This window comes from Prunus persica, chromosome G8 (assembly GCF_000346465.2).
Source record: "Prunus persica cultivar Lovell chromosome G8, Prunus_persica_NCBIv2, whole genome shotgun sequence".
Taxonomy (NCBI): domain Eukaryota; kingdom Viridiplantae; phylum Streptophyta; class Magnoliopsida; order Rosales; family Rosaceae; genus Prunus; species Prunus persica.
This window is the reverse complement of record NC_034016.1, coordinates 15,457,682-15,481,370: the sequence shown is the minus strand read 5'-3', so window position 1 is coordinate 15,481,370 and position 23,689 is coordinate 15,457,682. Positions and strand designations below refer to the sequence as shown.

The 23,689-nt window shown below is 38.6% G+C and overlaps 4 protein-coding genes, 1 long non-coding RNA gene and 1 pseudogene across 6 annotated transcripts; all 6 read left to right on the top strand.

Moving 5' to 3' along the window:
* Positions 2,087–4,188, top strand: LOC18766470 (kynurenine formamidase). Of its 2 annotated transcripts, none has more exons than XM_020570533.1 (7): positions 2,087–2,632; positions 2,718–2,762; positions 2,873–2,945; positions 3,196–3,293; positions 3,418–3,488; positions 3,682–3,817; positions 3,998–4,183. In XM_020570533.1, exons 1-6 carry the CDS (start codon positions 2,245–2,247, stop codon positions 3,805–3,807), a joined length of 801 nt encoding a protein of 266 aa, XP_020426122.1. In that variant the 5' UTR covers positions 2,087–2,244; the 3' UTR covers positions 3,808–3,817; positions 3,998–4,183. The 2 variants fall into 2 exon arrangements, with proteins under 2 accessions (XP_020426122.1, XP_007199638.2); XM_007199576.2 differs by having other exon boundaries at positions 2,091–2,632; positions 4,009–4,188.
* Positions 5,260–7,136, top strand: LOC18766213. The gene is made up of 2 exons (XM_007201503.2): positions 5,260–5,950; positions 6,117–7,136. The coding sequence occupies exons 1-2, from the start codon at positions 5,275–5,277 to the stop codon at positions 6,905–6,907; spliced, it is 1,467 nt and encodes a 488-aa protein (XP_007201565.2). The 5' UTR covers positions 5,260–5,274; the 3' UTR covers positions 6,908–7,136.
* LOC18768247 lies at positions 8,785–9,688 on the top strand. Its single transcript, XR_002272764.1, has 3 exons — positions 8,785–9,178; positions 9,276–9,514; positions 9,647–9,688. It is a non-coding gene; the product is annotated as an uncharacterized LOC18768247 (long non-coding RNA).
* LOC109946255 lies at positions 10,676–11,284 on the top strand. The gene has a single exon (XM_020553549.1). The coding sequence runs from the start codon at positions 10,676–10,678 to the stop codon at positions 11,282–11,284; it is 609 nt and encodes a 202-aa protein (XP_020409138.1).
* On the top strand, positions 15,544–19,934 carry LOC18767784 (disease resistance protein RPM1). The gene is made up of 2 exons (XM_007200166.2): positions 15,544–15,730; positions 17,101–19,934. The coding sequence occupies exon 2, from the start codon at positions 17,112–17,114 to the stop codon at positions 19,911–19,913; it is 2,802 nt and encodes a 933-aa protein (XP_007200228.2). The 5' UTR covers positions 15,544–15,730; positions 17,101–17,111; the 3' UTR covers positions 19,914–19,934.
* On the top strand, positions 19,967–23,009 carry LOC18766291 (annotated as a pseudogene).

Genomic DNA, 23,689 nt, shown 5'->3' with positions numbered 1-23,689 from the left:
ATGTATTATCCTAATGAAGATCATATAGGTGCTGTGATAGCCATTTTGAGGTATCTAAAAGTAACTCCTGGCAAAGGGTTAATGTTTTGCAAGTATGGTCATATAGATATGGAAGGGTATACGGATGCTGATTGGGCTGGTTCAATCACTGAGAGGCATTCTACGTCTGGGTATTTCACATTTGTTGGTGGTAATCTTATTACTTGGAGGAATAGAAAGTAAAAAGTGGTGTCCAGGTCTAGTGCTGAGGCCGAGTACAGTGGGATAGCTCAAGGTGTGTTCGAGTTACTATAGTTGAGAAGATTGTTGAGAGATTTTGGGTTTGGACCCCAGAAACTCATGGATTTGTATTGTGATAATAAAACTGCAATTGCAATTGCGCATAACCCTGTGCAACATGATCGTACAAAGCACGTGGAGGTTGATCAACATTTTGTTAAAGAGAAGTTGGATGCTGAAATTATTTCTTTTTCGTTTATATCATCTGAGTATCAACTGGCAGATGTTCTTACGAAAGTTGAGTCTACTACGGTTTTTCTCAACTCGGTTGACAAATTAGGCATGTGTGACATCTTTGCTCCAACTTGAGGGGGAGTGTTAGTGAGATCCTTTAATTAGGAGATTTATTTCCTAGTTTATTAAGACTATATTTCTTCTTCTTTTTTGCACATATATTGTGTAATTAAGATTTTATTTTATTTTCTAGTTTGACAATACTAGGGTTATATCCTTGTATTATAAATACCTTTTAGAGAATGAAATATAATCTGAAAATATTTTACCCATATTATTTGACTAAATTATCACAATTTGATTCTGCTATTAGTATGACGGTCACCATTACCAATAGATGATGATGTGACACACTTGAATACATATTTTTATTAAGTGAATTAAAATATTTAAAAAAATCAACTTCAACTTAAAAATAAGAAATAAGATTTAAAAAACTTACCCAAATTTTTTTAAAAGAGACATGGATTGCTGGGAAGTGTGTGGTAAGCCGCTTTGAACGTTAAAAAGAAACATGGATTGCTTGGATGGAGATGAGATTTCCAATGGTCAGTGGGCTAAGCTAAGCTTTAAACATTCTCATGAACAGATTTTCGTTAGCAATGGGCTTTAAACATGACTATTTAATTTCATGTTTGACTACAGCAGCAACTAATTGTGTGTTTCTTTGTTTATCATTATATTTTTTTTCTGTTTTTAATTTTAAAAAAAAAATTGAAATCTCTTTTAACAAAATAAAGAGAAATATACCACTCTATATAATAAAGATGGTCACTAATATATCAGTCAAAAGATTATGAACACATTCATCCACTTCTAGTGAGTAAAATACGGAACAAAAAAAATATGAATAAAATATATACGTAATTTATTAAGCATAAATTTGGCTAGATACAAATGAAAAATTCGACCACTATAAAATATTTTAATCTAATATATTTAAATATTTAAATATATATTATTTATATTCAATAATATGTTAAAAACACGGGTATAATACTTTAATTTTGTTGATATTATTCAAAAATTTGTATCAACCACATGTATTAGATGTGAAAAATATGTATGTAATGTAATTGTATAATACATGTATTGTACGTTGGTTTTTTTTTTTAAACTTGTATTTTATCGAGTCTTTAACATGTATACGTAAAACGAAAATATTATAAAAAAATACATACATATATACATATATAATACGAATGTTAAACGAAAAAATAGTAACATCCACTATAGCAATACTTAAAGACACCAACTTATTATACAAATGTTAAGATATCAATTGACTGTTAGTACTATCGTTCACAACAAATAGTTATGAACTCACTTGGACTACGAACCTTATTCATTCATAACGAATAAGAAAATTGGCACATAAGTTTGTAACTAAAATTTGGTGTAGCAAACTTAGTGTCTCAGTACTATTGTTGGACCAAATGCAGAATTGCTATATACATCTCATGTGATATCTAATTCATAATTGGTCATGGATACTTCTCGAAATTGATTACACAAGATGCTGCCCAAGTCTAGAAAAACGCGTTAATGCACTCATAAAGATAAAAACAGTCTTTTACCAAAAAAATGATAAAAAATCTGGCACCCATTAACTTTAATTTGACTGCAATTTTGAATCACTAATTACCATTAACTTTATTGATTTATTACTCATAAACAACCACCTCTTTCTTACTTCAACCTTAAACACATCCCCTCTGCTCTCATTCCACCATGCTCAAAACCATGAACCACCACCAACCCTTTCTTCCTTCCATTTTGCTCACACTTTCTTGCTTCTTCCTCGCTTCCTCCTCCGTCTACAGTTCCGGGGGCGGCGTCAACACCCCAAAACCCGTACGGAGAGAAGTGTACGGCAATGGGAGAATCTTTGACATCACCCACAGGTACACACCGGACCTTCCTTTCTATGGTTCCAAGAATGGGATCGGCCACTTCCTGTGGCTACAGCTCACCATGAAGAATGCTTCTCTCACCAACAACTCTGAGTTCGACCTGCCTGTCCACACTGGAACCCATGTTGATGCGCCTGGCCATGTTTTTGATGACTATTTTGATGCAGGGTTTGATGTTGATCAGCTTGACCTGGATGTCCTCAATGGTAATTATGCATGATGCTTAGAACAACAAAGTAATTTGTTCTATCTGTTGATGATTTATGCTCAGTATAATTGTTTTTTCAACAGGTCCTGCTCTTGTTGTTGATGTTCCCAGAGATAGCAACATAACTGGTATGCATTTCTAACTTGGTGATGTTCAACTTTTAATCTGAATTTTCAAGTATTTTTTTTAAAATTTTTTTTTGGAAGCCTTTCAAAAGCATAATGTCTACCTTTTACAGCTGAAGTTATGAAGTCCCTAAATATTCCCAAGGGTACACGCCGTGTCCTTTTCAAGACACTGAATACTGACAGGTAACGCAAAATGAAAAAAAGATTGCTACTTATATTTTCTTTGTAATTTTCTTGAAATATATATGATTCTTTGATAGTTGCTTTTGTGCTGAATTGTGCTTGTGTCCAAATGACGTCGGTTTGGAATTAAGGATTAAGCGTTTCGGATTTCAGATTAAGTAATTAAGATTTTATATCAGTTTGCTGAATCTGATTAACAAAATGAAACAAGACATATCATAAAACTGATAATCATTACTCCGTTGTATAGGCGGCTTATGCATCGAAAGGAATTCGACTCGAGCTTTGTGGGATTCACGGAGGATGGAGCAAAATGGGTTGTAGACAACACAGACATCAAACTTGTTGGTAACACACTAATTTGTTGTACTTTTTTTGGGGTAATTCGGTTGAGGTATAAAATAATCAAGTTTCTGACCATTTTGAAAGCAAATGGTTGTGCTTGCACTGATTTTCCTGACTATGAATGTAGGAACTGATTACTTTTCCATTGCCACCTATGATGAAGCAATTCCAGCTCATGTTGCCTTTCTCAGAGGCAGGGTAAGATTCTCTATTTGATAGAATAAAGCTTCTTCTATGTGTTTTTTTTATAAAAAAAAAAAAAAATCAGAGGCAAGATATATATTTTGTTTTTCAAATCAAGTTTGTCTATGATTTCCTGACTTTCTTTACAATGTAATTGGAATTTGTTAAGCTCTTTTTTAAATCAAAATGCTGGTAATATATGGCTCAGGAAATCATTCCTGTGGAAGGCCTAAAGCTTGACGACATCCTACCCGGAAACTATTCTGTGCATTGCTTGCCTCTAAGGTTGCTTGGTGCTGAAGGAGCACCAACAAGATGCATCCTCATCAAATGAGATGATCCTTGTAAGTACAAAGCCATAACTTAATTTGAGTCAAAATATTGGCAGTTATATCTGAACTGATGTAAAGCCAAGCCTAATGTTTAAGCTAATGACAGAACACATCATTATGGGTACATTTTTCCTTCGAATCAATTTAAATGCTGTTTGTATATATATATTTGCTTATAGAAACTTGTTTAAGCTTACTTGCAGGAGCAGAGAGATAGTCTCCAGAGGTGTTGAAAGGAATAAAGAAGCAGTACAAAAGTTAGGGATTTTGCTCCTAATCTTGTGGTTAGTATGTGGAGGTGCCCCTTGTATATGGCATCTTGCTAGACCTTATTGTACTGCTCGTGATTCAGAGTCCAACAAAACTTCTTTTTCAACTTAGATGGCATAAGAATTGACTATATGGAGAAGTCATGAGACTATATATATATATATATATATATATATATATATATATATATATCTGACTAGCAAGAAACAACTTAACTAGCTATATAGATGGAAGTATAATTGGAAATAAAAACCAATTCTGTCCTTTAATTACTACCTAAATATGGACCATCTTCTCAGAATATATAGTGGCACATATAGCAGATCAATTACATTGTTTGCTTTTCAATGGGGTCTAGCCTGGTGGAAAATGACCTTAACTTGTAGATTAGATGTCTCAGGTTCGAACCCCCATGGGATCTTGGTTGTGCCCCCTCTCTTGTAGGCTGTAGTTTAGACCATCGCTTATGCTAAAAAAAAAATGTAATTGCGTGTTTAAAGGATAATGGATAAGTAAGGATCAATTGATTAGCATGAGAGGAGCTATAAACTTATTATAATTTCAATGCATATAGTTGAACCCATTTGACAAATTCTCTTACATAATATCAAATTGAATAACTCATTTCTTTTTCTGATAATCTGATTAATTCATTACTTCAAAACCATCATATCATTATTCAAATCCTGAATTATTGTAGGGCCGGTCAGATAATTGCTTTAAATGGAAGTGAAAACTGAACCTGGGCATGTAGATGCTTATTAATTATCATAATTCTGATGTAGGCTTTTAGTGGTGTGAACTGTTCTGGTGCCTTAACTCATAAACCATACTGCATGATTGTAAAGCTCAATTGGGTCGCGTAAGCCATACCATTTATGTAGCCAGTAAAAGAAGAAAAGCCACGGAAAAAGAGAAGAATTTTGAAGTGTTTTCTTTTTTTCTTCATGTCCAAGTGATGCCATTTGCAAGGCTATATCAAGTGATTATAACAAATGTTGTGCAGAGGGAGCCAATGTGATTTGACTTTTTAAGATACCATGTGGAAGTGACTTATGAAGTTGATGATCCGAAATATTAGGCAACGGATGGGTTCTTTTTGATCTTATAAATAGTGGCATTCAAACACTGGGTTTCTCGCTCAAACATACCAAATTCCCTTGAATATACTGAGAACTAATTCAAGGGTTTTGCTCCAAATGGCTCATTTCAAAATGCAAGTTGTTGTTCCAATTCTCCTGCTGATGCTAATGGCAGCAGCAGAGGCAAAAACTCCTCCAGGGATTGCTAAGAATCCAAGCAATGCAAGGTGTTTGATAAAAAAATACAAGCATTGTTACAATCTTGTGCATGTGTGCCCCAAGTTTTGCCCTGATAAATGCACAGTGGAGTGTGTCTCTTGTAAGCCCATCTGTTATGGGGGCACAAGCCCTCCTCCACCTGTTTCTCCCACCCCTTCACCTACACCACCAACATATTATTCTCCTCCTCCTCCTCAAGCTAAACCAACTCCACCACCATCTCCACCAACCCCCACACCCTCAACTCCATCTCCAACACCACCAACTACAGCTCCAACACTTCCTACTCCCTCGCCTTCACCTTCCCCACCACCACCGGCACCACATTACCAATCACCTCCTCCTACTCCTTCACCTCCTACGCCGTCTCCACCTACTTCTTCTCCTCCTCCATCAACTCCTACACCATCTCCACCTACTTCCTCTTCTCCTCCTCCAACTCCTTCAACCTCACCAAAGAAGGCCAAGTGCAAGAACAAGTACTACCCCCAATGTTACAACATAGAACATGTATGCCCCAGTTCTTGCCCTGGTGGATGTGAGGTTGACTGTGTCACTTGCAAGCCAGTCTGCAGTAAGTCTCCTCTCACATTTATCTTTATGATTAGTCATGATCACATATTATGATAAGCTAATGTGGTCTCAAAACTTTCAAATAAACTAATGAGCAAGTAACTAGGATAAATTTTCATATATTAGTTCTGAAAATACTTTTTTTTCTTTTTTGGTGAATGGCACAGAGTGTGATCAGCCAGGAGCAGTGTGTCAAGACCCCCGTTTCATAGGCGGCGATGGCATCACCTTTTACTTCCACGGCAAGAAAGACCGTGATTTCTGTCTCTTATCCGACCCCAACCTCCACATCAACGCTCACTTCATCGGCAGGCGCAACCACAACATGAAGAGGGACTTCACTTGGGTCCAGTCCATTGCCATCCTCTTTGGCAAACACCAGCTCTTCCTTGGTGCCCAAAAGACCGCCACGTGGGACGACTCCACTGACCGCCTTGCCCTCTCCTTTGATGGCGAGCCCATCACCCTTCCTGAATCCGAAGGCGCCAGGTGGCAATCCACAAGTGTTCCAACTGTATCCCTTACCAGGGGGGGTGACACCAACAATGTGATGGTTGAAGTTGAAGGGAGCTTTAGGATCACAGCCAAGGTTGTGCCCATAACTGAAGAAGACTCAAGGATTCACAACTATGGCATTACCAAAGATGACACATTTGCTCATCTTGATCTTGGGTTTAAGTTCTTCTCTTTGAGCAACCAAGTGAGTGGTGTGTTGGGTCAAACTTACAGGCCCGACTATGTGAGCCGGGTCAACATTGGAGCCAACATGCCGGTGATGGGAGGGGATAGGGAGTTTGAAACTTCCAGCCTTTTCGCCACGGATTGCGCCATTGCAAGGTTTAATAATGGTAGCAGTGTTGGCTCTGGAAGTGAAGCTAATTCTTTGGAGGGTTTGGAGTTGCCAAGCTTGAGCTGTGCAAGTGGAATGGATGGTCAAGGTGTTGTGTGCAAAAGATAGACGATCATTTTGTCTTATCTCAAGGGGAAATAGAGTTCATGGAAACAAATAACAAGCACTCATGCCCGACTCCAATTTAATGTGCCAATTTGAATTTATTTATGAATAATTAATAATTAAACTGTATTCTTCCCACTATTTGGCAATTGTATAATCTAGTGAAGGTCTGAGGGTTTTTATATTTTGGTTTAAATGATATAAAACCAAGAATTGTTATGTCTTCTAATTTGAATTTTAATCTTGATGGATGGCTGTGATTCAACCTCATGAAGTTAATTACATCGATGATTTATTATCCCATTAATGATTGAATCTATGTAGGGCTTTCCAACATCAACATATTCTCTTTCTTTTTTTCTTTTCCAACTTGTAAGAGTAGTTTATTTTCTCCTTTTTATGTAATCATAGGTGGCAAGGGCTGATTGGCTCAAATTGGACTTTGGAAACATTTATTCTAAAAATTGTATGTATTCACAAGGGCCTTGTAGAGCATTTATCTCTACACCCTCCTCTCCTTGATGGACTCCCCCTCCTCTCCCTCAATATCAATTATATAAAAAGGGAAAAAATTGTATGCATTTATTTCTTACAAGGGTTAATGCATTGCCTGTCAAATGTGATGAATAATTTCCCCTCCCACTATGAATTAATCATCCACAACTCCTTTTAACTGAAGATTTTTATGCTACATGCATGTTGTACACGCAATACAACAACTAAACCACTGGTACAAGTAATCTCTTGGTTCCAATTGTAATGTCTGACATCCGGGAAGCTTGTTTTTGAAGCAACTGTGTCAATCGTATACTTTGCTTGTTTTGTTCAGGGTTCTGATTGCAGCTGCACTTCTGACCCAGCTACATGTATTTCACATGCCCAGTGTCAAGTATGGAAAAATGGCCAATGTCTATAGTAGGGAGAGCTTATTGAATTTGTACCAGGTCTTGTCTTTCCAAATCGTAATGCGTTCTTGCTGATTTGGATGTTGTTGGCTCTGTTTGTCACTTTTCCAGCTGGCTTAATGAAACAAGAGAATCCTTGCTCTGTTTGTCTTTCTCATTTATCTTTTTTTTTTTCTGTCCAAATGGAGGTTGGAATGGTGCTCACTCACAGCCCAGCAAGAAATAAATCAATAAAACTTTGCTTTTTTGCTTTTTGCTTTTTGTTTCTCTCTCCTGCTATTCTTGCCATGAGATGAGATGACCGGTTGCAAAGGTGACTTAGCTTATTTTTTAGAACCTGTTAGTTAATAGCCAGTGCCGTAGATTCAAAGCCACCTAACGGTCTCAAATTCAGTGTATGGGTGTGTATTGATATATATACAGGAATAGCTTCTTCTCTTTAAAATCTCCAAAAACAAACAGCTGTCGTTACCACAACTGAAGAACTAGTTAAAGCTGTTCCTCACAGCTCCTCAGTTGGAAACTGATGAAACAAAACACAATGTTTGTTCAATCCCTAATCTTCAAACTTCATCTTCATAAAAAGACAAACATCTCTCCATCAAGCTTTCGAGTTAATTCAGCCATGGCTTCTCACTTTTCATGACAGTTCAACATTTCCAGCTCCCATCCCTTACCCCACTTCCATTCTAGATGACACTTCTAAAACCATCAGAATGGGAAGCACCTCTCTCTCTCTCTCTCTCTCTATATATATATATATATTATGCTAAGAATGTTTTCTGATTATTGAGATATTCAGTTCTTTTGTTATTTTCATTGAAGCTTAACATGTTCTGTTCTGCAGAAAATTCCAATGAAGTTTGTGATGAAACATGGAGAGCATTTACTAACTCCAGTACATCTTAAGCTTCCAAGCGGTGTAGAATGGGAAATAGAATTCAGAAGATGCAATAATGATGGGGTTTGGTTTAAGACAAGGGTTCGACAGAGTTCGCCAAGTTTTGCACACTTGGCTAAGCTAATTGGCTAGTTTTTGGATATGAAGGGAACTCAAAATTCCATGTTTTTATATTTGATAGAAGCGCTACAGAGGTAGAATAACAAAGCCCGAGATAGAAGAAACTGACTATGAAGAAGAGGATGATGATAACTCAGTTAAAATCTTGGATGGTTTTCAACCCTGCCCAAGAAAAGCAAGGGAGAAATCTCCATTGCCATGTCCTCAGCCGCACAAGAAAATGAGAATATGTGTAAAGCAGAATATGCAACATCAACTTTAGACCAATAAGGACTCAAACTTCTGGAATGATGTTTGAGAACTCACTGAGAAACAAGGCCTCCGATTGCTCCAAATCAGAAATGAAAAGTAAGGAATATATGCGTTTTTTTTCTTCTTTTGTTTCTTACCTTATTGTGTTTTGTCTCATTATGTTCTAGTTTGCAATAATTCCTATTAAAAACAGGGGAAGATGAATCAGATGATGATTGTGTTGAAACTTTGGCCAAGTTTCCCCCCCTGCCCAAAATCAGGGGACAAATCTCCATTAGCACCACCAGATGTCAAAGATGGTGTTGGGAGGATGCATGCATCAACTACACAAGTGGAAAAGCTATAGCTCTTTAAAGAGCTATTGCTTTTGAATCTGCAAGCCCTTCTTTCACTGTTGTAATGCATCCATCGTACCTCCAGAAAGGTCTTTTGGTAAGATTTCTATAAAAATATTTCAACCATTTTGATATTCTAATTTAAGGCCATAGCGTGAAAAGTATTAATATTTCAACCAGTCTGTTCTTATTGTCTTAATATCCTGCTTTCCTTTTTTTTAAATTAAAGACTGTGCCAGTAGGGTTTGGTAAGAGACATCTTATGAAGCAGCCTGCTGGTAATGCCATCCTTAAGGTGTTGGACGGAGGAACTTGGTCTGTTAAGTTCACATATTCAAAACCGAAGGCTCAATTCCAGCAAGGTTGGAGGGCATTTGTCAGGGGCAATAATTCGAGTGATGATTATGATCTTTTCATCAATGTCGATTATGGTCTTTTCATTTCTGATTTGGAGCAATCTGAAGCCTTGGTTCTCAGTGAGTTCTCAAACATCATTTCAGAAGTTTGACTCCTTGTTGGTGTAAAGTTGATGTTGCATTCTGCTTTACCACATGGTCTCATTTTCTTGTGCAGCTGAGGACATGGCATTGGAGATTTCTCCCTTGCTTTTCTTGGGCAGGGTCGAAAACCATCCAAGATTTCAATAGACTTATCATCATCTTCTTCTTCATAATCAATTCTTCAATCTCGGGCTTTGTTATGGGATATTCTACCTCTGTACGTAGCACTTCTATCAAATAGAAACACATGGAATTTTTAGTTCCTTTCATATCCAAATACTAGCCAATTAGCCAAGTCAAGAGAGCAAAACTTGGAGAACTCTGGCCAACCCTTGTCTTAAACCAATTGCACCTTCTGAATTTTATTTTCCATTCTCACCACTTGGAAGCTTAAGATGTATTGGACTACTGGCTCAAAAGAAGAAGAGAACAAGTTCAAGTCCTAAAGCCAGAATTCTAAAACGACTTCCCTTTTGAACAAATCGACTCCTTTACTCATTATAATAATTATTACGAGATATTGTTGTATTAGGAAATAATATTGTAATATATTTACTTTCCTGTATTGTTCTAGGTCAAATCCCACCTAAAGTGGATCACGGCTGCTAAGCCTTAGAAATAGGAATTGTAATGTATATATAACCAGGTCTGTAGACTTTTATCAATACAACGAAAATATTCAGCCAATCCCTTATTTCTTGAGATGGTATCAGAGCCTGGTTCTTGATTTTTTTTCCAAACCATAGCACCCCTCCATCATGACGGGTGAAGAGCAGACATCACCAAAAACCAATTCCAAACATTCAAGCACCAGCGACACCAATCCCAGTATGGATTCATCACATCCATACTTTGTTTCTCATTCAGATCACCCCGGCCTCATGCTCGTTCCCATAAAATTGAACGGCACCAATTACCCATCTTGGAGCAAATCCATGATTCATGCTCTCATAGCCAAGAACAAATTTGGCTTTGTCAATGGATCCATTAAGCCTCCTTCAGAAACTGAACAGCCGACAAAATATGCTCTCTGGAATCAATGCAACAGTATGATTTTATCATGGTTAGCTTACTCGGTGGAGCCTGATCTAGCCAAATCAGTCGTTCATGCCAAGACCGCCCATCAAGTGTGGCAAGATTTCCAAGACCAATTCTCACAAAAGAATGCACCAACAATATATCAGATACAGAAGTCCATCGCCTCTCTCTCACAAGGCACCATGCCAGTCTCAGAATATTACACAAAACTCAAAGATCTTTGGGATGAATTAGAGACATATCAAACCTTGCTTATCTGTAACCAGATGAAGGCACATAATGAACAAAAAGAAGAAGATCGGATGATGCAGTTTTCTTATGGGCCTTAATGACACCTACAACGGTGCTCGTAGCAACATCCTCATGATGACGCCATTGCCAAATGTTCGTCAAGCCTACTCCCTCGTCATTCAAGATGAAACACAATGCCAAATGGCCTCGGGTTCCACAGAAAATTTTCCATTGCTGCTGCGATACAGAACCGCTCTCACAATTTCTCAAATCATTCCAAACACTGTGCTCACTGTGACAGGAACGGCCATACAATTGAAGAATGTCGGACGTTAAAGTTTTATTGCCCATATTGTGATAAGAATGGCCACACTGAGGATCGATGCAAATTCAAAAATGGGACATGGGTTTCCAATAGTACAGGACCCCAGAACAATCGGCACCACCAAGGACATAGAGGAAATCCACAGCAACAGAAACCAGGGAGCAACCGCAGTCAGCGAGGATCCTTTCATGCTGTCAACGCAGCAGACGTAACCCAAGTTGGGGCTCAGCAGCAATCCACAGTCGCACCATTGTCTCATCCGCCAACCTCTCAACAGAACCCTCTCCATGGGCTCTCTGCAGACCAGCTTCAACAACTAGCCCATGCTGTCTCTCTGATAAATTCGAATAATGCTTCTGGTAATAGCCATGCTTATGCTAATGCCGCAGGTCTGTCTCAATTTCCCGTTGCCTCGATTAATTCTGTATTCACCAAACCTTGGATTTTGGACAGCGGAGCTACTGATCACATCACGTCCGACCCTACACTTTTTACACAAACAAAGTCTTCACAAATACCAATTGTCAATTTACCCACTGGGTCTTCTGTCCAAATCACTTCCACTAGGACAGTCCCGTTCAATTTAGATATCACTTTAGATAATGTCTTATGTGTTCCCTCTTTTCGCTTAAATCTTATGTCTGCTAGCAAGATTACTACCTCTCTAAATTGTTGTGTCCTTCTTTTTCCCACTTTTTGTGTCTTGCAGGACTTGGCTACGGGGACGATGATTGGCTTGGGTAAGCAGCATGGTGGTCTCTATTACATGTCTCCATTGCAGAAAACACCTGTCACTTATCAAGTTTCTCATCCCTCCCATTTGTGGCACATGCGCCTTGGACACCCGTCACCTTCGCGTCTTAAATTACTGTCTTCATTCTTGCCTTTTAGTTCTCTCTCTTTTGATGACAATTGTAGTGTTTGTCCCATGGCCAAGCAAACTAGACTTCCGTTTCCTTTATTTTCAATAAAAACTCATGCTCCTTTTGATTTGTTACATTGTGATATTTGGGGTCCACACAGAGTTCCCACACATTCAGGGGCCCGTTTCGTTCTTACCATTGTAGATGATTTTACTCGATGCACATGGCTCTTTTTGATGACACATAAATCTGAAACACAAAATATTCTCAAATCTTTTGTTACCTTTGCTCATACTCAATTTCATGCCACCGTTAAGGCTATTCGGGTAGACAATGGTTCTGAATTTTTGTCCATGAGAGATTTTTTTCAAACTCAAGGCATCGAATATCAACACACTTGTGTTTACACTCCACAACAAAATGGAGTCGTTGAACGCAAGCATCGCCATATTCTCATTGTAGCTCGCTGTCTATCTCATTAACCGCCTTCCCTCCCCACTATTATCCACCAAATCCCCTTTTGAACTACTCTACAATCACCCACCATCATTTGATCACTTGAGAGTTTTTGGTTGCCTCTGTTATGCCGCCGTTGTCCACCCTACTCATAAATTTGACCCTCGCGCTCAACGTTGCGTCTTTGTTGGATACCCCACTGGTCAGAAAGGTTACAAACTTTACAATTTAGAGACTAAGAAATTTCTCGTTAGCCGTGATGTCAAGTTTTGTGAACACACTTTTCCTTTTTCTGACATTTCCACCCCCACAGCTTCCACTTCTGTGCCGCCCCACCTTTCACATGCTAGCCTTGATCACACTAATCACTGGACCCAACACACCCAACATGCTGAGCCAACCCCCCCACTCGAGCCATCCCAACTGAGTCTCACCCAGCCATCCACACCTGACACCCCTCCAATCACGTCATCCCCTGAACCCGCGCCTGACGAGCCCTCCTATCTTGACAGCCCAATCCGACCTGTGTCTCCCTAGCCCCCCTCACACGTCCCAACATACATGTCCCCCCTTCCAGCCGATCCTCCCTCCTCTCTTTCACCCACTTCCGAATCATCTCTCATGCATAACCATTCCCCCAACCCCATTCCTTCTATTCCCCTTCCACGCCAGTCCCTTCGTCCTAAGCAACCCCCTGTTTGGCATAAAGATTACCACCTGTCCAACCGAGCCGGTCACTCAACCTCGGCGCTTTGTTTTGCATCAGGTACTCGACATCCACTTTCTCACTTTCTTTCCTACTCCTGTTTGTCTTTTGCACATTCTGCTTTTCTTGCTAACATCTCAGGTCACACTGAACCTACATCATATGCTCAAGCTATCCTTGATCCCAATTGGCAACAGGCCATGACTGCAGAATTAGAGGCTTTGCAGCACAATCATACTTGGAGTTTGGTTCCTCTTCCACTTGGTCATAAACCGATAGGCTGCAAATGGGTTTACAAAATCAAATACAAGTCCGATGGCACCATTGAGCGTACAAAGCTCGCCTTGTTGCTAAAGGATACACTCAGGTTGAGGGAGTTGACTACCAAGAAACCTTTTCTCCTACCGCCAAACTCACCACCCTCCGCTGTCTACTCACTATTGCTGCTGCCCGCCACTGGTTCATCCATCAACTGGACGTTCAAAATGCCTTTCTTCATGGTGATTTGAATGAAGTGGTTTACATGGAACCTCCTCCCGGTCTTCGCCGACAGGGGGAGAACACTGTATGTCGGCTCAACAAGTCCCTTTACGGACTCAAACAAGCTTCCAGAAACTGGTTCTCCACCTTTTCAGACACCATTCAGAAAGCTGGTTATCAACAATCAAAGGCTGATTACTCTCTTTTTACCAAAGCTCAAGGCACTTCATTTACTGCTGTACTTATCTATGTTGACGACATACTTCTCACAGGCAATGATCTTCAGGAAATGGAACATCTCAAAACATTCCTTCTGAAACGCTTCCGCATCAAAGATCTCGGAGATTTGAAATATTTTTTGGGCATTGAATTCTCCCGCTCCAAGAAAGGTATTTTTATGTCTCAGAGAAAATATGCACTAGATATTTTGCAAGATTCAGGACTTCTGGGGGCACGCCCAGACAACTTTCCAATGGAACAGAATTTGAAACTAACTCCCACAGATGGAGCACTGTTGCATGATCCAACTAAGTACAGAAGACTGGTTGGTAGACTGATTTATCTCACTGTCACAAGGCCTGACATAGCCTATTCCGTTCGAACATTGAGTGAATTTATGCATCAACCACGAAAACCTCATTGGGATACTGCCTTACGGATCCTCAAATATGTCAAGGGTACTCCTGGTCAAGGTTTGTTATTTCCTGCCTCTAACAATCTTGCCTTGAAAGCTTTTTGTGATTCAGATTGGGGAGGTTGTCGTGCCACAAGGAGGTCAGTTACAGGATATTGTGTTTTTCTTGGAAATGCCCTCATCTCATGGAAATCCAAGAAACAAACTAATGTTTCTAGATCATCAGCTGAAGCAGAATATAGAGCCATGACTAATACTTGTTTGGAGCTGACTTGGTTGCGCTACATATTACAGGATTTAAAGGTCCTACAGACAGTTCCTGTGCCATTATTTTGTGATAATCAGGCAGCTTTGTATATTGCAGCAAATCCTGTTTTTCATGAACGTACAAAGCACATTGAAATAGATTGTCACATAGTTCGAGAAAAATTGCAAGCCGGAATGATTAGTCCTTCATATGTACCCACACGCTTCCAGCTGGCAGATGTGTTTACGAAGGCCTTGGGAAAGGATCAATTTGTGACACTACGAGACAAGTTAGGTCTTCATGATATTCACTCTCCAACTTGAGGGGGAGTATTATGAGATATTGTTGTATTAGGAAATAATATTGTAATATATTTACTTTCTTGTATTGTTCTAGGTCAAATCCCACCTAAAGTGGATTACGGCTGCTAAGCCTTAGAAATAGGAATTGTAATGTATATATAACCAGGTCTGTAGACTTTTATCAATACAACGAAAATATTCAGCCAATCCCTTATTTCTTGAGAATAATTTTTTTTAAAAAAAACAAACAATAAGAAAATCTGTTTGTGATTAAGTTAGTCAACCTGATGGTAATAGTCAGAGTGATGAAGAGCACACCAGAGGAGAATGAAATTAAACATACACAACCCTCATCTCAGCACTCTTGTTCTAGAGGAAGTACACCTCCTCACCATCAATATATTTTCATCTTTCAAGCTTTGATCTTCTCCTTTACAAATTCTCTGCTTTTCAAAATTGGTACCTCTGCTACTCTGCTTATCGTCTGCTCCCTTCTCCAACACAACACGTCCTGCCTTCATCTCTCTTCTCGTAAGTCAAATCTACTCTCTCTTTCCATCATTTTAGATGTATGTTATTATTTCTTTGATTGCTTATTAGTGTTCTCAAACACCAGTTTTTTTTTTCAAATTTCTTTGGTGAATCAGAGTATTTCGTTTTTCTTGAAATTAGGCTTTAGCTCTAATTAAACTGCTATTGAAGACGGCTTTTTCTTTTTGGTCTGTAGGTAAGACTTGGACCATAACTCATAACAGAAATAGTTATTGCCACTAACACCCCATGCTTTTTGGGTTTTGCACAAAATCTCTAAGGTTTCAGAAAATACACCAACACCTATGTGGTTATTGGGATTTTTCACAAAACCTCTAAGGTTTCGGAAATTGTACTAACATGCCCAAAAGTTTTAAAATGTTTTCACAAAATCCATTTTCATTGATTGTTGTTGATCATTCAAATTGATGATTTCATAAATAAATAAAAAAGAAAAAGAAAACTCATGCAAATGACAAAATTAGCCTAAATAAATGTATGTGCAATATAATCTCAAAAGTTAAATTTGTCATTAGGAGAATTTTTATTATTATTATTATATAAAATCATCAATTTTTGGACAAAAAAAAAACAAAAATGGGTTTTGTGAAAATAATTTAAAACCTCAGGAGGTGTTTGTGTAATTTTTGAAACCTCGGAGAGTTTTGCGAAAACACCGAAAACCTTAAGGAGTTTTATGAAAACACTAAAAAGCTCAAGGGGTGTTAGTGTAAATAACTATGAGAGAAAATACAACAAATATATATGACAAAACACCAATTTTTGTCCATGTAGTTTCAATTTCGTCACTTTTGCCAATGTGGTTCTCAATTCCAATCAATTTGAGAACACTTTTCAATTTTTGTCAAATTCTTCCTCTTCCGTTAGGGCTTGAGGAGTATTACCGTCAAATCTTGCCATCTTAGATACAAGAGACGTTGGCTCTTCTTTTTTATTCGAATTAGGCGACTAGAAACCCTCTATCAATTGAACAAATTACAATGAGGAAATTAAAAAATTTCTCGAATCCTAAATCCCAATTTGGTTTGCAGTCGCCTAATTTGAATAAAGAAGAAGAGGCATCGTCTCTTGTACCTAAAATGGCAAGATTTTATAGTAATACCCTCAAGCCGTAATGAAAGTAGGAAGACTCTTACGGAAATTGAGAAGTGTCCCTAAATTACTTGGAATTGAAAACCATAATTTCCAAAGTGACGAAAATAAACCATAGGGACTACAAGTGGCATTTTGCCAATATATATATAAATTTTCTTTGTATTAAACAAGAGAAGATATCACAAAACTTAGAATTGGTTCAATCTTTCAATACATGTCGTACATAATTCTTTTGTCTTATTTTATATTGTTAGAGAGCTGAGCAATGGCCGAGACTGCAGTGATCATTGTCATTGACAAGTTGGTTTCATTGTTAACGGAAGAAGGGAATTTGCTGAGAGGTATTCATGACGAGGTTACAAGCATAAAAGATCTTCTAGAGAGCATGACGTCTTTCCTAAAGGATGCAGATGAAAAAGCAGAAAGGGCAAACAGCAGTAGCGGCGTGAAAACTTGGGTGAAGCAAACAAGAGAGATGGCTAGTCATATAGAAGATGTCATTGATGAATACATGCATCACGTAGCACGCAATCGTGATAAACACGGATTGAATGGTTTTCTTCATAAAACAACTCACATTGTGGGAGGGCTATTTACACGCCATGAGATATCCTTGAAGATTCAACGTATCAAAAAACGCATTCTCGAAATTATGAAAACAAGTGTAGCATATGGCTTCAATTCAACACAAAAAATTCCATTTAGCTCTTCAAGAAGAGACAACATGTCATTTGACCAACGAATGACTTCCCTTTACATAGAGGAAGTTGAACTCATTGGTATTCAAACTTTGAGAGATAAATTAATAGGTTGGTCGATTGGAGGAGAGGTAGCATCTAGACGCTCGGTCAGTTCAGTGGTTGGAATGGGCGGTCTGGGAAAAACCACTCTCGCCAAGAAAGTCTTTGACAACTCAAGGTTCACAGAATGGTTTGATTGGCGTGCTTGGATCACAGTGTCACAGTCATACAAGAACGAAGACATACTAAGAAACATGATCACAGAATTCCACAGGACAAGGAATGAGTCTGTTCTAGAGGGAATTGAAACAATGGATTTGAGATTGTTGATTCACACCCTACGAGGATATCTCAAGGAAAAGAGGTATGCAGTTGTCTTTGATGATGTTTGGAGTACAAACTTGTGGGGGTGTGTAAAGCTTGCATTACCCGATGACAACAATGGTAGCAGAATAATTATCACAACACGCAAGGGTGAGGTTGCTGCTTCTTGCAGAGAAGCTTTTTCTGATCAAGTGTACGACCTTGAGCCATTATCTCCAGATAAGGCATGGGAACTCTTCTGCAAGAAGACATTCCGAGATTCAAGTGGATATTGCCCACCAGAGTTGAAGAAATTTGCAACTACAATAGTGAGCAGATGTGGAGGATTGCCTCTTGCAATTGTGGCTATAAGTGGACTTTTATCTACCAGAGGTGGGGATGTGCCTCAATGGAGAAAATTACATGATAGTCTTGGCTCTGAGCTGGAGTCTAATCCTCATTTAACAGATGTTGCAAAAATTCTTTCTTTTAGCTATCATGATTTACCTCATCGACTTAAAACTTGCTTCTTATACTTTGGGACATATCCAGAAAATTGCCCCATGAGATGTTCTACACTAATTCGGCAATGGATCGCTGAAGGGTTTATACAAGAGCAGAGAGGCAAAACATTGGAAGAGGTTGCAGAAGAATACTTGGCTGAGCTTATTCAAAGAAGCCTAGTACAAGTGTCATATGTTAATGAAAGAGGGGTGCGTAGAGAATGTCAAGTCCATGATGTGATGCGTGAGGCCGTGATCCTTTTAAAGACTCGAGATATGAGCTTCTCACAATTTTTAGAAGAAGATTCAAGATTCAATGAAAATTCCAGGCACCTATCTGTTGATAGCAATGCATATAATATTTTTGGTAGCATTGGAAGCTCTCGTGCCCATTCCTTGTGTTTTTTCAATGGCATAGGTGGGCCACAAAATCCTTTGATGAGTTGTAGAAACTTGTACAAAAGATTCAAGTTGTTGAGAGTACTAGACTTTGAAGAGAGTCTGCTTGACCATCTCCCTGAGGAAGTTGGATACATGTATCACTTGAAGTATTTGAGCTTGAGGAATACACGAGTGAAGATCCTTCCGAAATCCATTGGGAAGCTCGCGAACTTGGAGACTCTAGATTTGAAGCAATCCCTAGTGCATGAGATACCATATGCAATCAATAAGCTTCCAAAGCTTAGAAATCTTTTAGCATACAATCTGCACAACAACAAACAGCTGGGTCGGACTACAAAACGAGCTGTGGTGATTCATGAGGGAATCGAGCATTGGAGAAACTTGCAAAAACTGTATACTGTGGAGGCAACAGATAGCCTAGTTAAAGAAATAGGGAATTTGAAGCAGTTAAGAAGGTTGGGCATTCAAAAACTGGCTAGAAAACAGGGGAAAGATCTATGCGCCTCCATTGGAAAGATGTCTCACTTGCAATCATTGGAAGTTGTAGCCATAAATGGTGATGAAATTATTAATTTACAGTCCATCTCACCTCCACCTCAACGTCTTCAAACTCTAATTTTGATAGGGCGTCTAAAAAAGCTGCCTGATTGGATTGCAGGATCTAGTTTTTTAACTCGATTAGAATTATCTTGGTCGAGACTAGCAGGGGATCCCAATACCTTAAAAGTCCTACAAGGTCTACCAAATTTAGTGCAACTTTTGATCTATGATGCGTTTAGTTGCGAGGAGTTGCATTTTGAAGAAGGATTTCCAAAATTGAAAGAGCTCAGTCTTATAAAGTTGAACAGTTTAAAGTTCATGAGAATTCACAATGGAGCATTGCCTCTTCTTGAAAGTTTGATAATTGGACCAAGTCCGCAACTGCAACAAGTGCCCTCTGGCATCCGTAACCTCAAAAATCTAAAATATCTGGACTTCTTGGATATGCCTTCGCATTTCATAGACGGGATTCAAGTTCAAGAAACAGAGCACCGTGTAGGTCCCAAAGTAATTGTTGTGAAGACGGAAGGTGAAAGAGTCATGACCACCAAAATAATAGATTCAGCAGTTTTCATGTAGCACTCATAAGTGGATATATGCTTTCCAGCAACAACATTTTCAAAGTACCTCCACTCATTTATTGTATGTTTGGTCGTCCTATGATGTTTGAGTTATTGCTGGTGTATCTCATAGGCTCATTGGCTCACCTTAGAATTTGCGAACATTTAAATGCATTTCCGTCCATTTTCTTGTTCAACATATTAATCTATTATCAGCTTAGCATATATATATATATGCCCAAAAGCCAAAACCCTCTCCACAGCCACTCCGTCTTCTTCACCCAAACCCCTTCTCTCTCTCTCTCTCTCAGACAGTTAAGCTCTGAGACGGTGCTGTGAGAAACTCGGAGAGACATAGAGAAATGGAAGGCAAATCGTACCAGAGGCTACTGCGGGTCAAAATCCGTGAAATGCGTGACGACTACATGAAGTTCGAGCTCCGCGACGCCGACGCCAGTGTCGCCAACGCGCTCCGGCGAGTGATGATCGCTGAGGTCCCCACCGTCGCCATCGACCTCGTCGAGATCCAGATCAACTCGTCCGTGCTTAACTAAGAGTTCATAGCCCACAGACTCGGCCTCATCCCGTTGACATCCGACCAAGCCATGAGCATGCGCTTCTCAAGTGACTGCGACTCCTGCGACGGCGACGGCCAGTGCGAGTTCTGCTCCGTCGAGTTTCATCTTCGCGGCAAGTGCCATTCCGACCAAACCCCAGACTTCACTATCAAGGACCTTCTCAGCTCTGACCACACCGTCGTCCCCGTCGATTTCTCCGATTCCGCCGGCATGGAATCTTCCAAACAAAAGTATGCTCTCTCTCTCTCTCTCTCTCTCTCTCTCTCTCTCTATATATATATATATATATAGGGTTTTTTACGACTTTGGTATTGTTCTTGGATTAGATTGTAATGTGTCCTTTTCCCCTAATTTTTGTTGGACGTCGTAATGTGAATTGTTATTTGGGTATGGTTGAACGGTTTTGCTGTTGAAATTGGGTTACTTTACTTTTGGTGTGGGTTTAGAGGGATAATCATTGTGAAGTTGCGAAGGGGGCAAGAGCTGATTCATCTGCAGCCACTGTCACTTTCATGTACGAACCCGATATTCAAATCAATGAGGAGTTGATGGATATGTTGACTCTTGATGAGAAGAAGGCTTGGGTTGAAAGTAGTCCTACCAAAGTCTTTGACTTTGATCCTAAAACCGAGAAGGCTGGTTGTTTCTTACGTTTGTGCTTCTTTTTAACGGATGTGATAATCTGATTTTGTAAAGGTCATTGCTTTAGATGCTTGCTGTGCTGGTTATCTGAATCCTTATCTTAGTGGTTCAATCATACATAATTTGATTGCTTCTCAGTTGGTCTTACTAAGCATGAGGATACATTTAATGGAATATTACTAAGTAATCAAGTATCTTGGTGATTGGGAAATAGGAGATGGAAGTTAAATGTACTGCTTCTCCTCTGGAGTTTCACTGAATGTGTTTAATTGGTAATTCATCTTATAATACATTTGTTTGTAGCAGTTCTTTTTATCTCGGGAGGGGTCTAGAGTTCACCTTTCTCCGATTTGTATTTATAATTGACTTTTCCTCTAGTTATCAACCTTTTTATTAGATAGGTAGAAATCTTGTATTGTGTATTATCCTAATGCTGCTTAACTTCTGGAAATGGGGAAGCTCCCCAATGAAGAGCCAATCACGAAAAGGTTTTTGTCTTAAGTAGATTGTAGACAGTAGTTATACAATAGCATGAGTTATAGGTGGGTAGATGTTTACTACTTCTGTTAAGATTGTGCGTCTGAAATTCTGTTTGTAGCAAGATGTGGTTTCTAGGAGGGAACACACAGGTTATGATGGTAGGGGTAATTGAGGCACTGTAGAATGTAAGTGATGATTATAGTGATGGTTACAGGGCTTGATTTTGGACCTAGTTTTCAGGTTCTGGTTCGTGTCGCTAGATTTTGCAGTCCTTTATTGTATCTTTGTTCATTCCATGATATTTGAATTGCTGCATGTTGATTTATGTGGAATATCTTGAGGCAATTGATCTGAATACCAAATATATTTTTTTGGCTCCATTAAAGGTAGTTCATAAAAATCCTATTTAAATGATAGCTATTCATTCAAATTTCATATGACAGCCAAAAAGTCTTTGAGTTGTCCATCTTTCAGATAAATGATGTTGTGTATGTTTGAATTATCGTCACCAATAGTAGAGGGATTCTATTGCAAGTGCTCTTTAACTGGCCAGTGCTCCAAGACAATTATTTGGTGTGCATTTTATACACATATACATCATCTAGGTAGTGGATTCGGATCCCAGATTTGTTAGCTAATTCATTTGAATCTTGTATTGTCTCTGTTACAGCTTGCTTAGGCTAAAATTGTTCATTTCCATGAGAATATGAAGGAAAAAAAAAAATACTTTAATAACAGTTTCCCTGATGTGATTGTATCACCATTGCTTCAATTCTGTGTCATAATTCCTGATGCCTATCTCAATCTTCTTTCTTTTTTTGTTTCCTTTGAACTTTTTCTTTTGAAAGGTCGTCGTGGTTGATCCTGAAGCATACACCTATGATGATGAAGTGATCAAGAAAGCAGAAGCTATGGGGAAGCCTGGGCTTGTGGATATCATTGCAAAAGAAGATAGTTTTATTTTCACAGTGGAATCTACTGGTGCTGTCAAAGCTTCTCAGTTGTTACTCAATGCCATCGAAGTCCTGAACCAGAAACTGGATGCAGTGCGCCTTTCTGAGGATACTGTAGAAGCTGATGATCAATTTGGTGAATTAGGTGCTCATATGCGAGGAGGATGATCCAATTGGTAAGCAGATCTCCTAAATGGATCTTTCATAGATTTCGATGGCATTGAGAAAAGCAAAGGAAAAGTACAAATGGACAAAATAGAGAGAAAAAAGGCCAAAAAGCCATGCAGTCCAACCCTAAAATATCTCTATTTTGTGAGAAAATGCTTCGTATTTGTTCTTACCCTACAAGTTGGAAGGGAAGAAATAGAATTGAACTCTTGCCCTGTGAAGATATAATTATTTTGTAACTCCAACTATAAATCAAACTTTTAAAGCCTAGTATGGAGATGCACTATTGAAGAAGCTCAAGGTTTCATTGGGATCATAGGTTAAAAGCATCTACCTAGACGCACCCGAGATCCTATATTCGATTCTCATGGCTCTAATGTTATTTGTATGAAGAAAAAATAGTAATACAAAGCTCAAGGGCTAGTCTAACCTCAAGCTGTAGGTGCAGAGCAGTAGAGTTAATGCATGATGCAAATATAGATGCATATGGTTTTACGTTGTTAAATTTTACATCTGGGATTAATATATATATATATATATATATATATATATATGCAATAGGCTCTCCAGCTATTTCAAGTGTAACCACGTGGGGCTTAATGTGGTCCTCTTCACATCTTCATACATCCTTTTTGTTGTAGGGATAGCGGAATTTGGTAATGCCCACGAACTATTAATGCATCACGAAAGTTTTAGGGATTTATATATACATACATGTATATAATTCTATTTAGTTTTCTAGTAAATCCTCAAGGAACTAGAGTTCATATATCATGTTAGACAACTATTAGACTCTAAAAACTTAATAATTGACCAACAATGTATATCAATCTAACACGCTCACTTTGATCAATAGTTTAATTTGATAGTTTGAAAACGTAATTTATTACACGTCTAAGAAAATAGAAAATTATATAAATAAGGAGGAAAAAATTTAATACCAAATAAAAATAAATTCCTTATTTAATATCTTA